The 14,670-nt window shown below is 42.9% G+C and overlaps 1 protein-coding gene across 2 annotated transcripts in view; it reads left to right on the forward strand.

The window, feature by feature from the left end:
• KCNH6 (potassium voltage-gated channel subfamily H member 6) overlaps positions 1 to 14,670 on the forward strand; it is a 133,645-nt gene that overhangs the window by 87,764 nt on the left and 31,211 nt on the right. For both annotated transcript variants that reach the window (XM_075845047.1, XM_075845048.1), the window contains 2 exons: positions 6,786 to 6,944; positions 7,563 to 7,774. In XM_075845047.1, the coding sequence (XP_075701162.1) occupies positions 6,786 to 6,944; positions 7,563 to 7,774 (371 nt within the window). The remainder of the gene's footprint in view (positions 1 to 6,785; positions 6,945 to 7,562; positions 7,775 to 14,670) is intronic.

The raw sequence follows: 14,670 nt of genomic DNA on the forward strand, positions 1-14,670 counted from the left end.
TCCTATTTTGTTTTTATAATGTTTTGATTTTGCCTATTCTAGTTATAAATGGGTGTCTTTACTATGGCTTTGAAGCGTTAAAGCCATAACACGGCAAGGAGACCCCCACCCCCAGGTTTAACTCTGCCGCACTGTGACGGGAATGCGAGTCTGTGTTCTGCTAAATCCCTACCTTCCTTTTAATCTCAGTCCCATCTGTTTTGGTTTAATATGAAAAATTAATCAGATGAAGAGGTAGAGAGAGGGAAAGACCTTGCCAGCATCATGACCAGATTGTCCAGGAGGTGGACCTTGCTTCAGTTGTGGTCTCTCGCAGCTATGTGTCCCCCCCACATCCTTCCTGGAGGGGTCAAAAGGCAGAAGTCAGAGAACGGCACCAGCAAATCTGTTTATAAATACTAAATAAGCAGTAATGAAGAGGCGGATATAGCCACCATAAATACGAGACGGCAGTGTAAACAGTGGTCATAAATGATTGAGCACATTCCTGAGAATAGGACTCACACTAGATTCATGGTGGATCAATGGTGGGGCTCTGGAACTTCCTTTATGAGCCCAGAAACACATATTTATTTCAACAGAGATATTGTCCAGTAAAGAAGACAAATCCACACTTTGAGTGCAGAAACTTTAAGAGCCTTGGAAGAATTAAGCAGGGTGCCCTGGATCAGCACTAAATAGGTAGACTTTCTCATCCAACAAAACCTCACAGTGATGGTGGCATAAAAGTCATCTGCCATGTGATAACAGGTTGTTCTAGATTGACGGCACTGCGGTGGCAACATAGGAATAGATCCCAACTGCGGATATTGTGGTTGGGCATTAGAGGACAATCTAACATTTTCATTTCTTGGCATCACCTGAATAGAAGAGCAAACAGTAAATGCCAAATTTGACCTCACCTGTCATGGTGCTAAATATTATATTCGGCGACTTAAGTTCAGTTATAGCTGTTTTGGGGAAAGGTGGGTGACATCATAGCTCACACATTAGTTCGCATCTAGCTCTCAAGAGTCGTCAATAACAAATCTGCCTATAGGAGTATGGAATGTATGGCTGCAGATTAGCAATCCAGAAGTCTAAAAAAGATGGATGACAACCCCTCAGGGCGCTGGTGGCCACAGGGTTGTCATCCATTCTCCGAGAAATAGATGTAACTAAAAAGGCCAATCCAATTTAAAAAAAATGGATAGACCAATAGGACTGTGCATGTATTACAGTATATTATTGAATATATATTACCGCCGTGCTTTATAGCTCTACTTCATTAAAGTTGCATTTGGAATCGACTTGAACAACACAACAAAAACCATCACTAGAACAGAATTGTGTGTCACCTAGGTTTGTGAGAGATGAACACATCGGGGATTCAGAGGTGCTAAGTCACCTTTTTTAAGCACAGATAGGCGTGCATGCATCCTTCTTCCTTTCCCCGGGGAACTTGTTATGCGAATATTCCTCCCATTACATTTATTAAAGATTGAATTTACTTATGCAGTTTTTTCTTGTGGACAAGGCAGCAGGACACCTATATGGAGTTAACCCCTGACTGCAATTTAGGGAAGGTAACTTCAAAAACGAATTAGTAATTCTCAACAAGATTGAGATTGTAGCCCCAAGAAGCTGCTCAACAGGTGGATTCAACCAGAAATTGTCAACTTTCTGCCCAGAAATTTGCTTGCGATTAGATTTTACTCTTATATTATCTTTTGTGATAGCGAAAGACTTTCTGATCTCCAGAATAACAAAGTTCTGGTCGAATAAATCCTTAGGGCTCTATCCACATCGAGTGTTTGCAACCTCCTCTTTTCTTCTGAATTCAGACTGGGGCAGAATAAAATAATTGCAATAACTTAGTCTAGGAGAAATACAGAATACAGCACTGGCTAGACCTCGGCAGGAAGAATCTGAGAAGTTCTGAAAGAGTTTATCAAACATAAGACTGGACAACCAGGCCAACTGAAGCTCTGTAACCCACATGGCACTTTGGGTGTATTATCAGTACAGTTTAACAGAAAATCAGAAGCCAGAAAAATATAGACTTCTAGATTTCAAGAAGCTTCCCCCATGTATCCCAGACTGGATGTCATCATGTAGCTACATCAACCGGTCCCTCATTGGCTTAGATACAGCCAAATAGGTTAAAGCAACTCCAATATCAAAGTACTGTTCACTTTCGTCTTTATTGCTATTTTCTGAGGGCACCCAACAATGTTAACAAAGTTTGCATATCGCCCAATTGAGTTATTTTTCGTCAATAAGAAGGAGAAGCCTTTATCTCTTATTAAAGGTAGGACTTGTCTCGAGAACCCTCTGTTCAGGAGTCATCATCTCTTTAGCAGAATTCTCTATATAACTTACGTCTTGGAGGATCATTTTGATTCCTGTAAGTAGACTGAGAGCTGATGTTATTCTTCTCTAACTATTCTATTCAATTTGTTAATTGTCTCCACTGGAAAAATGTTGGCTTAGAAGTATCTCCTCAATAATCCTTAGATCCTCTTCTGGAGAAATAGAGCTTCCAGACAACGCTCTGAATTACCTGTAAGGGCTATTAAGCAAAGCCTGGCTCTGTGAAATAGATTAATCTTTGAGCTCCCCCATGGAACTCCTTAATACAGGTGATTGAGTAGCTGAGGCTCTTCTTGTCTGCAAAGACTAGATTGCTGTAATAGGTAGTGAATAGCATTCTGGTGAATTTACAGGGCATATGAGGGAAATCGGAATCTGCCATGTTTTATGGATTGCTTCCTGTGCTAATTGAATTGATTCTGGAAAGTACCCTACCTATTGGGATTACAGTTTTGGGAATTCCCTGATATAATCGAAAGTCTAAGTACAAAGTGAGCCTACAGTAAAACAATGTACCACTTTTGGATTTGGTATGGAGCAATTGTTTAGGTTCATCTCTGGGACCATGAACATTAGAGCAGAAGTATAAGCCAAAAGTGCCCAGCAGAGTGCCACGGCTCTGCTTAACAGAAGCGACACTGGGGTGTTGAAGAAGAATTACCTAGTAGATTACCTGCATTATCTGTATATGCACTGGCAACAAAAGAGTACAGAGATACATGGAAGGTATTATTGGAAATATGTTAGTTTTGGTGTTTAATGGCAGCCGCAGCCATTTTTATTCTTTTTTTTTCTCCCCGCCTTCCAAAAGCCATAATATTTATATTTTTCCATTGACATAGCCATATAGGGGGCGATAGCAAAAATGTTTATTTGCACCTTACTTCAGAGGGCAAATTCTTTGCACATTTGTAATAACTATATTAAACATTAACGTTTTGGCCCCCTAAGGGACTGGAACGAGCGATCATTTAATCGCTGGTACAATACACTGCAAAACGTATGTATTGCAGTATATTGTCAAGATGACAGACCTTGGGGGGGGTCTCCGTTAGACTCCCAGGTTGCCATGGCAACCTTCAGCATGCGGCGGTCACATGGGGAAGGCCATGGAGTGACAGAGGGGGCCTACCTCTAACAGGTTAGATGCCGTAGTCGCTATTAACCACTGCATTTAAGAGTTATCTCCGATCCCGACTGTTAAAGATTGGTGTCAGCTGTAAGCCACAGCTGACACCTGCGGGATTTCGAGTGGGCTCAGCTAGTGAGCCTGCTCCATACCCCACCCCCTCAACCGACTATGACGTACAGTGCTGGTCACTTGAATGAGGCTGCAATATTAGACAAAGGCCGTAGATTAAAGTGGCGCTATTTTGGGGAAAGAAAGATAACTTTTTTTTTCCTGAACCCCTTTAGGGTGCAGTCACACTTGACGTACTTGCCTTGTATTTACGCTGCGGGAAACTACAATGTATGTCTTTGGGAAAAATAGTTTACAACTCAAACAGACTTCTCTAGTTTTTGCTTTGCAGACTATTTTTCCTATAGGCATACATTGTAACGCATGCTACGTGTGACTGCACCCTTAGGCTAGGTTTAAAATTTAAATTAAACTAAATTTAAATTGCCTCTGAAATTGAGGCAAAAATTATATTGGTCAGTATTTTGCAGCAGTATTTTTAAGCCAAAATTAAGAGCGGGTCCGAAACATGGAAGAGGTACAATTTATTTTTATTATACTTTTTCAGCTTATTTTCTACTCCTTGTTTTGGCTGATAAATACTGACCAAACTATTGCCACGTGAAAGTGGCCTAAAGGCCAGGATCACACACACTATGCAGGTCTTAATGCAGTTTTTGCCTCTGTTTTTTTTAAGCCAAAGCCAGAAGTGGATCCAAAAGTAAGGAAAAGTTTAAAGAAAAGACTCAAGAGTCAAAAACTGCCACAAAAACGTCATCAAAACTATGTGTGTGATCCTGACCTAAAGGAAGAATTTTCCAATGTGCACCTGTTCACGAGTCCGCTCCTAAAGTCATACACATTTGCTGTGTGATATAATTGATGCTTTTCAGGCCAGCAATCAGGGACCATGGGCAGCGCCTTCTGGCAATTCCTGCCACTTACCAAACCATTAATTAAATCAACTGCGCTGAAACATAGACGTGCTAAAAGTGCATGTTAGAGCTGGTTTAATTATTGATTTGGATAGAGAAAACTGCACTGTATATCATTACCATTAAATGCATTGTACATGCCTGGCTGGATAACTACTTACTGCATTATTTTTCCGTGGAACTTTTAGTTATTTGGAAATTTATGAGTTGGAAATGTGTACACAGGAAAAACAAGACACGTTCTGTAAACTTCATTAGTTACAGTTATTCCGAATAGTTACTGGCACTGCAACACAAACACTTAAGACTTTGCCATCCACTTGGAATAAAATATGTTTGTTGATGGATTACTGTGGTTTGCTTCATATTTTCTTTTGTAATGCAGTCTAAGTAATTAACTCATTTTGCCCTTTCAGTAACAGAACGCAGATTAAAGTGGGTTTCCAGTCCCATAAAATTGATGGCCTATTCTCAGGATAGGCCATCAATATGTGATCGGTCGGGGTCTGACTCCCGGCACCCTCGATCAAGCTGTTTTGAAGGTTCTACAGCGCTCGTATAAGAGCCGCTTCCCCTTCATTACAACTGCTGGTACTGTGAAACGTCAACACACTTGTAGCGGTCGTTCACAGTATTACAGACTTCTTCCATTCACTCCAATGAGAGAAGGCTGTAATACTGTGCACCGCCACTACAAGTGTGTCGGCGATTCACTGTGTGAACAGTAGAAATAAGGGGAAGCAGCGATCGTACGAGAGCTGCGGCCCCCTTAAAACCGCTGATCCGTGCGGGCCGTCAACTTTATGGGACTGGAACACCCCTTTAAGGGTAAGCTCACACGCAGCAGATTTGTTTCAGAATTTCTGTGTCTGAAAATCAGTTCTATTCATCTGGATGGGCCTTTCAGAAATCTGCACCTGCTGCAGAAACACCTCCATTAAGATGAACGGAACTAATTTTCAGTTGCAGAAGTTTCTGCAACAAATCTGCATCGTGTGAACTTACCCTTTCTGATCAAAATGCACCATATTTATAAAGCGTTTTAGGCAGTTTTTGTGATTCATCAGACAATGCGACGTGGTTTTAGATGCACCAAATTATGACAAAATTGAGTCTAAAGTAAGCCAACCACAAGGTGGTATAACGTTAGATAGAAGTGTCTAAAGATACGCCAAATTTACCATCCAACATGAGCCACTGCGATAAATTTGGCACATCTAGTCTAATTCTAAGCTGTCTATATTTAAGACATTATTAGGGAATCTGCCCCATAGTAGTCCACAGTGTGAATTTGTTCAGAAAGATGGATAATTACCAATGTAGCTACTAGTACAACTTTTAAAGGGGTTGTAGCCCATCTTTACCTATCTCCTCAATAGTCATCTTGCTTAGTTATGCAGCAGCAGAGTATAAGAGGATATAATATGGCATAGCAAAGCAAATTTACCATACAGGACTCTAGATATCTGGAATAACCCTTATAGTGATGTCACAGAACCTGGATAATGCCCAGAATGTATAATTAACATAGTGACAGAGTGACACTACACATATAATACATGCTGAGATGTCACAGTACAGGGGCAATGATGTCACAATGCAGAAATAATACAGATAGTAATGTCACTGTACAGGGGTAATGATTCATGTGAAGTAACTGCAAAGAAGTAATAATGTCACAGTGATGTCACAGTGCAGAGATAATAAACACAGTGATATCAGAGTACATCGATAATAAACACTGTGAAGGGGTATTGCACACACAAATATCACAGTATAGGAAAAAAAATGCACACAGTGATGTCACAGAACCGGGTTAATAAATAGAGATATCACAGCTTTTGCTAAGGACCAAAGTGATGTCACAGTACAGGTATAATAAACACAGCTTCACAATAAAAAGATAATGCACACAGTAATGTCACAGTACAGTGGTAATAACAAATAGCAGACTGGCGATAGGTCCCCCTTAGGCTTTAGAGCCCGGGTGCAACTGTGACCCCTATAATTACACTAACATATTGGGGGAGATGACTAGCAAACAGCTGGGGTAAAAGGAAACATTAAATGGGTCGCCCCAGCTGGACAAGCCCTGTACATATGCCCAATTAGGACATTTTGATGTTATAGGGGGGGCGGGGGTTTGCTTGGGGCCCCCCATCTATTAGCTAGAGCAGGGAGCCAGTGCAACGAGCAGCATTAATGCCATCTGTAGCTCAAGAGAATAGTTGGTTGGAGCTAATATGTATAAACCTTTATGTTCGATTCTTGGCTCTTCTCCCTCTGTAATCTCGTCTTCTTGTGATTGCCGTCTACAGGTTCCTGCCTCCGGTGCCTGGTGGATGTTGTCCCAGTAAAGAACGAGGAAGGAGACGTCATCATGTTTATCTTAAACTTTGAGGATCTGGCAATGCTGCTGGCAAGAAAAGCTAACAAAACTCTTCATCAGAGGTTGACACATGCTGCCTTCAATTCAGGTGAGCACCTTTTTCTTTCGTGTTGATCTTTGGTTGAATCTGTTAGACATTAGGAAAATGCTGCCAGGAATAAACTCTTGTGCATTAACAAATAATTTGCCTCCCTTTCTGCATGGCACAATACAGACGGAGTGCCACCAGAAATATAAATGCAGTGCAAATGATAAATACTGACTAAATGAAGGTAAAAGTCAACCTCTACATTGAGATTGTGCCAACATTGAAGAACAGGACACATCAATTAAGATGGAAAATATGTATTACATACCAGCATAGATGCAGGATTATATTGTATACTGTAGACACAAGCACTTATAAATTAGAAAATTGACCAGCTAGTTGTTAGGATATACTGGGAAAATCAATTTATAGGTTTGATCTTGACAAATAAAGAAAAATTTCTAGGTTCCCATTATTTTCTCTTGGCTGACGGTTTGTATCAGTGCAAATTTTAGGTTTAAATGCCGTGCACTAAAGATGTGCATGGAAACAGCAGAAAGGCCCTTGGGTCGGATGAAAATACCAGGGGTGAACCCCCGCTGATCATACTGGGAATGCCAGTCTTTTAACATCCATGCTGTTCACAGTTTCTAATTCTTGTCTCTCTTTTTTTAATAGATGGGTCGAAAATGAAGCCGAGCCTCTTGAATTCCTCCGCTGATGCCGACCTCATGAGGTACAGAACCATCAGTCAGATACCCCAGTTTACTCTCAACTTTGTGGAATTCAATCTGGAAAAGCACCGGTCGGCTTCAACCACAGAGATTGAGATTGTTGCCCCCAGCAACGCCTTTGAGAGGACGCAAAATGTCACAGAGAAGGTGACCCAGGTGAGATCGTGTTTGCCCAAACTTGCCACAAACAAGTGCCTAAGCCAGTAAAATTACATTAAAGGGGTTTTACTACAATCAATATTTATCACCTATCCACAGGATAGAGGATAAACATCTGATTGGTGGGGGTCCGACCACTGGGACCCTCACTGATCCCAAGAACGGGCAAACCTCCCTGTGAGCCCAATATGGATGAAGCGGTAGTGTGCATGTTTGGCCACCACTCCATTCATTTTATGGGGCTGCTGAAGATAGCGCTCGGCAGCCCCATATGAATGGATTGGTGGCCGAGCATGCACACTACCGCTACGTTCATATAGGGGCTCACAGAGACGGCAAGGTAAGCCCGTTCTTGTGATCAGTGGGGGTCCCAGTAGTCATACCCTAACTGATCAGATCTTTATCACCTATCCTGTGGATAGGTGATAAATATTGATTATGGTAAGACACCTTTAAAGGGTCCAGTCAGACTTGTACACATTTAAAGGGAGTCAGTCAGCTCCTTTTTGGCTACTAAACCGCTAATGACCGCGCTGGGTGGGGAACTTAAACATATGTCCAAACATACTTTTATTGCCGCTGATAGCATTTAAATTTTTGAGAAAAGGTACTTTTTTGTTATATGCAGATGAGGTCACAAGTGCCCTGAGGGCAGTCCCAAGCCTGACGTGCTCCGGCTCTCATGCACAAACCCTGCCCAACGCCTCCCCCTGGCCTTGATTTACAGTTGGCGTCACTGGGTTCTGCAGTAAAATCATGCGCAAGCTGCGTGGGCTTCCTTGCCGATGCATGCACCGTACTTTCCCTGTTGTAGGCAACTGCATCCGACAGCACATCCTTAGCATCCAAATTGCCTAAGATTATTTACTTTCTCAGCTCAATGCAGAATTGAAGTTGAGCTGAGGACAAAGAAGAGGCAAGACCGTTTGGCAGGACTTAAAATATTTAGAACAGATAGACAGATCTCAAATAGAGTTGTACAAGTGGATAAAACTTATGGTGGGTGTTGGAAAAGCTCCTATTGTAATATACATATACATTTTATATAGACATGTATGTCAGTTTGCTGCCACTTAGGTCTCCATAGGTTTATATTACAGCACACTGGTGTAGAAAAGTTAAAAATTTATCAAAAACTCGTTTTTTGAGCAAAAAATGTTTCACTTTTTTTCTTACTATGTTACTTAAAAAAAAATGTGGGAGGAACAAATTATAGCGCAAATATACGCCCGCTCGTAGCTGACATAGATTTGACTGTCTGGCGCACGATAGCGAGAGATGAGCCTAATTTATTAAGAGGTGTTCGTCTTTTAAAGCGAATCCGTCAGCAGCTTTGAGCCCTCAAAAGGGCTCATACTCCGCTTTTAGATTAAGACATATGAAACGCCAGTCTCAATAAATCCCCCACCATATGTCTCAACATAACTATATGTTTAGGAAAAACACTAACTAACCACTTTAAATAAATAATGAAACAAAATAAACACATAATTGTCATAATATACATTGGATTGGTATAAATGAAGTAAGACATGACTATGATGGCAATATAAAATATAATATCATTATAATAATATAATATACCATGAGACTGGTTATTGTCAATTTACCCAAGGATCACTGTATCCCGCAAAGTCTTGTTGGGAATTCTGTGTTCTGATTATTTATTATGTGATACATTGATGCAAAGGAATACTATCTGAAAGGTTTCTCTACATCTTTCTATGTCACTCCAAATAAACTTTCGCTAACCTTCGTAATTTCAGAGACAAGTTCCTGAAGAGTTCCTTGAACAATCTCACCGATTCCTTGTTTATACAGGACTCAAGCGCCATCTAGTGGTTATTTATGATCACTTAATGCTTTGATTTTGATAAATAGTATTACAAAGTAAATGCAGTACAATTAAGAAAAGTCTGTGGCCCAGATTTACCAAGCCCAGCGTTTTAAATGCCAGTCTTAGACTGAAGCCCGCTGGAGTAAGATGCGACAAATTTATTAAAAGATGCACGCCTCTTAATAAATTTGTCTAAGCTTTGTTTCTTCGGGCGCCAGTTCTGAGCTGGCATAGATGTCAATATAATTGACGCCAATTTCAAAGGTAAATAGTCTATGGGTGACGGATGTCACTGTTTTACTGGTCGCCGACGCTTGACGTCTATGCTTGTTATAAGCGGCTGGACGTTGCCGCATCGTGGCGAACATAGACGTCATGCTGATAGCGTGGGCACAACAGGTGATCAGGAGCAGGGCAACACACAGCCGCAGCCCCCCTACAATGACGGAGATCAGAAAAACCACAGATCTCCGCCGTTAACCCCTTGAATCACGCAGTCAAAGCTAATTGCGGCATTCAAAGGGAAAATGAGAATGGGGCACCCCCAGGGGCGTAACTAGGAAAGACTGGGCCCCATAGCAAACTTTTGACTGGGGCCCCCCCTCCCCTGGGTGTCACACAACCCCCCCCCCTTGTAGATAGTGCCTTTTTTACAAATCCCCCCTTTTGATAACGCCATACAGCCCCCCTGTAGATAACGCCATACAACCCCCCTGTAGATAACGCCATACAGCCCCCCTGTAGATAACGCCATACAGCCCCCCTGTAGATAACGCCATACAGCCCCCCTGTAGATAACGCCATACAGCCCCCCTGTAGATAACGCCATACAGCCCCCCTGTAGATAACGCCATACAGCCCCCCTGTAGATAACGCCATACAGCCCCCCTGTAGATAACGCCATACAGCCCTTTGTAGATATCTACAGAGGGGGCTGTATGGCGTTATCTACGGGGGGACTGTATGGCGTTATCTACGGGGGGACTGTATGGCATTATCTACGGGGGGACTGTATGGCGTTATCTACGGGGGGACTGTATGGCGTTATCTACGGGGGGACTGTATGGCGTTATCTACGGGGGGACTGTATGGCGTTATCTACGGGGTGAGGGGACTGTATGGCGTTCCCTACAGGGGGGGGCTGTATGGCGTTCCCTACAGGGGGGGGCTGTATGACGCTATCTACAGGGGGGGCTGTATGGCGCTATCTACAGGGGGGCTGTATGGCGCTATCTACAGGGGGACTGAAAGGCGCTATCTACAGGGGGAACTGTATGGCGCTATCTACAGAGGGGGCTGTATGGCGTTATCTAGAGGGGGGACTGTATGGCGTTATCTACGGGGGGGCTGTATGGCGTTATCTACGGGGGGGCTGTATGGCGTTCCCTACAGGGGGGGCTGTATGGCGTTCCCTACAGGGGGGGCTGTATGGCGTTCCCTACAGGGGGGGGGGCTGTATGTCGTTCCCTACAGAGGGGGCTGTCTGGCGTTACCTACAGGGAGTCTGTATGGCGTTCCCTACAGGGGGGTCTGTAGAGAACGCCATACAGCCCCCCCTGTAGGGAACGCCATACAGCCCCCCCTGTAGGGAACGCCATACAGCCCCCCCCCCCTGTAGGGAACGCCATACAGCCCCCCCTGTAGGGAACGCCATACAGCCCCCCCCTGTAGGGAACGCCATACAGCCCCCCCCCCTGTAGGGAACGCCATACAGCGTCCCCCCTCCAAAAAAAATGCGACCTACAGTGTGTCATAATAAAATACATGTATCCCCTATCCACAGGATAGGGGATACATGTGTGATCGCTGGCAGCGATAGGGAGAACGGGGGACCGAAAGTCCCCCTGAAGTTCTCCATGACTAACCTCTGACTTCCGGCGTCTGCGCAGCTCTGTAGAAATGAATGGAGCGCTGGTCACGCATGTGCACAAGCGGGACCGGCGCTCCATTCATTTCTACGGAGCTGCCGACACAGACCCCGGATGTCCGAGGTTTGTGATGGAGAACTTCAGGGGACTTTCAGTCCCCCGTTCTCCCTATCGCTGCCAGTGATCATACATGTATCCCCTATCCTGTGGATAGGGGATACATGTCTTTTGCTTAATGGCAGAGCAGGGAGATACCTCCCTGCTCTGCCGTACTGTTCAGTGGCGTCCCGCTGTAGCAGCCATAGCGGCTGCTAGCGGAGCCTCCGGCCATGGTGGGGGCCCGTGCCGGCGGACGACACGGGCCCCCTCATGCCGCGGGCCCCGTAGCAGCCGCTACTGCTGCTACGGCGGTAGTTACGCCACTGGGCACCCCCTTTGCTCATGTCACAGGGAATCCCTGTGATGCGATTGTGGGACATACCATATATAGATAGACAGCCAAAGGACAATTGAAGGACCCCAGGGCTGTCTGACCATATTTCCTGTTGTTATGGCATCAATATGACTTGCAGACATTTGACAGTACATTAAAGTAAAACAAAAAAAAATCAACCCATGCGGTTAAAAAAATAGCTAAATTAATTTTTAAAAAGTAATGTTAGGCTTGGTTCACACCTGCATTGTGACATTCCGTTGTTCTGCTCCGTCAGAAGACCAGAACAAAGGAATAACAGAACAAGGGATCTGCGACGGAGGCCTCTAACGGAGCCTCCAACTCTGTGAACAAAGCCTAAAAAAAAAAGAAATATCAATACACATTTTCTACAATATATAAACTTTATTAAATATAAGTCCCAATACATAAAATAATATACAAATATGTTGTGTCGTCACGACCGTAACAACCTGCACAACAAACGTATCTCATCATTTATGATAATTGGTGTATGCTGTAAAAAAAAAATATGAAAATTGTAGCAGAACTGCTTTTTTTCTGAAATTATTTTGTAATTATAATATAAACGTACCAAAAAATGAGACACCAACATAAAGTACAACTCATCCTGCAAAAAACAAAGTCTCATATTGCTGCGTCGAAAAGAAAAAAATTATGAGCGCCGACATGTAAAGAGGAAAAAAAATAATCAAAAAATTGTTCTGTCCTTAAGGCCAAAATTGGCCATGTCCTTAATGGGTTAAAGGCTATGTAAACCTTAGAAGACATATTTTTTTTTTACTAAAACAATGTATTATAGTGTTTCAGCACAAGAAACAGCTTCTATGTATCCTGGATAAATAAAGGCTGTATCTTAAAAAGCAAAAATTATTTTTAATAAAAACCAATTACAAAGTTACACTAAATACTATAATACATTGTTGTAGTAAAAAAAAAAAAAAAAAAAGACTTTACATAGCCTTTAAGGTATCCATTGCCCATAAACTATAATGGTATCCGTTTAAAGTAAACATCATGAATGGCTATTGAAAAGCCCATGACATATACGTTAAACGTATACCTGTGACATACGTCACCCTCAGACTACCATGCCACGCGGTATACGTTTTTGTTTTTATAAAGGAGACACTTTTCGCCTCTAATTGAGCCCTATTTACGTGCTTTCCCGACGTACACGCTAAGCGTAGGGCAAAACCGTGACGTGAACAGAGCCTAAGCTGCTTTTGGTTTAATTGATTCCATTATTACCATTATATATTACGAAGGATGGAACTATGATGCATGTTATCCCACCATTCCGACATTTGGAAAACCACCATGTTGAAACCAAATAAAAAAACATCACTTTGAAAAAAAGAATCGCACCTCAAGAAAACCTAAAAGGCAGAATATTCACTAAGGGTAATACTGTTCTGCGTGCACACAATAAAGGCTTGTTGTTTCTATGTGCAGTTTCCCTTAATGGAAGATCATAGAAATACCACATCATAAGAATAAGATCTTATCAGAATTCAAAGCATCGCTGCCGTTATTCCACATTAAGCCGGGAACATCTTCATCAGTCTTGTTCTTCTATTAAGGATGAGCACAATTTGACACCCTTGAATAGCAGCCACTACGATAATTCTTGCTTTGTGCTCTGCGCTTGACATCACACATAGAATAACGCATTTATGCTGTTTATCTAATATTCTCCATTCCCATCCATAGTATATAGTGCACGGATTCAGCAATATGCATTGATTCGCACTGTTACTTTACATTTCAGGGCTGTGTACGATTTACCATATGACCTTTAAAAGCTGCAAGGCACCTAGTCTGGGCAGAAAGAGTTTTTTTCTATTATATCCAGCTATAATAGCCTGACTTTTCGAATAGAGATCCAAGAGCACAGGCTCGCATCCAGCCTAGATTATACTTATCTTGTATCAAACTCCGTACATGACCTATGAAAAGGCCTTTTGAGCAATGCAACATGTATATAAAAGAAAGCAGATAGAGCTGTAAGGTCCCTGCACACGGGACGGAAACGCTGCAGATTTTCTGCACCAAATTTCCGTGCGAAAATTCTGCATAGTTTATGCAAAATAAATTGAGATGCTGCAGATTGAGAATCCGCACCGCAGGTCAATTTCCACTTATTTTCTGCTGACTTTTTTTTGGCAGTCTGTGAATGAGATTTGTTTAAGGCCTCATTTACACGAGCGTGTGCGTTTTGCGCACGCAAAAAAACGCAGCGTTTTTCGTGCGCAAAAGGCACTTGACAGCTCTGTGTGTCATCAGTGTATGATGCGCGGCTGCGTGATTTGCGCGCAGCCGCCATCATAGAGATGAGGCTAGTCGACGTCAGTCACTGTGCAGGGTGCTGAAAGAGTTAACTGATCGGCAGTAACTCTTTCAGCACCCTCGACAGTGAATTCCGATCACAATATACAGCAACCTGTGAATAAAAAAAAGACGTTCATACTTACCAAGAACTTCCTGCTTCCTCCAGTCCGGTCTCCCGGCCGTTGCCTTGGTGACGCGTCCCTCTCTTGACATCCGGCCCCACCTCCCTGGATGATGTGGCAGTCCATGTGACCGCTGCAGCCTGTGATTGGCTGCAGCCTGTGCTTGGCCTGTGATTGGCTGCAGCTGTCACTTGGACTGAATTGTCATCCCGGGAGGTCAGACTGGAGGAAGAAGCCGGGAGTTATCGGTAAGTCAGAACTTCTTTTTTTTTTTACACGTT

This window comes from Rhinoderma darwinii, chromosome 13 (genome assembly GCF_050947455.1).
Source record: "Rhinoderma darwinii isolate aRhiDar2 chromosome 13, aRhiDar2.hap1, whole genome shotgun sequence".
NCBI classification, from domain to species: domain Eukaryota; kingdom Metazoa; phylum Chordata; class Amphibia; order Anura; family Rhinodermatidae; genus Rhinoderma; species Rhinoderma darwinii.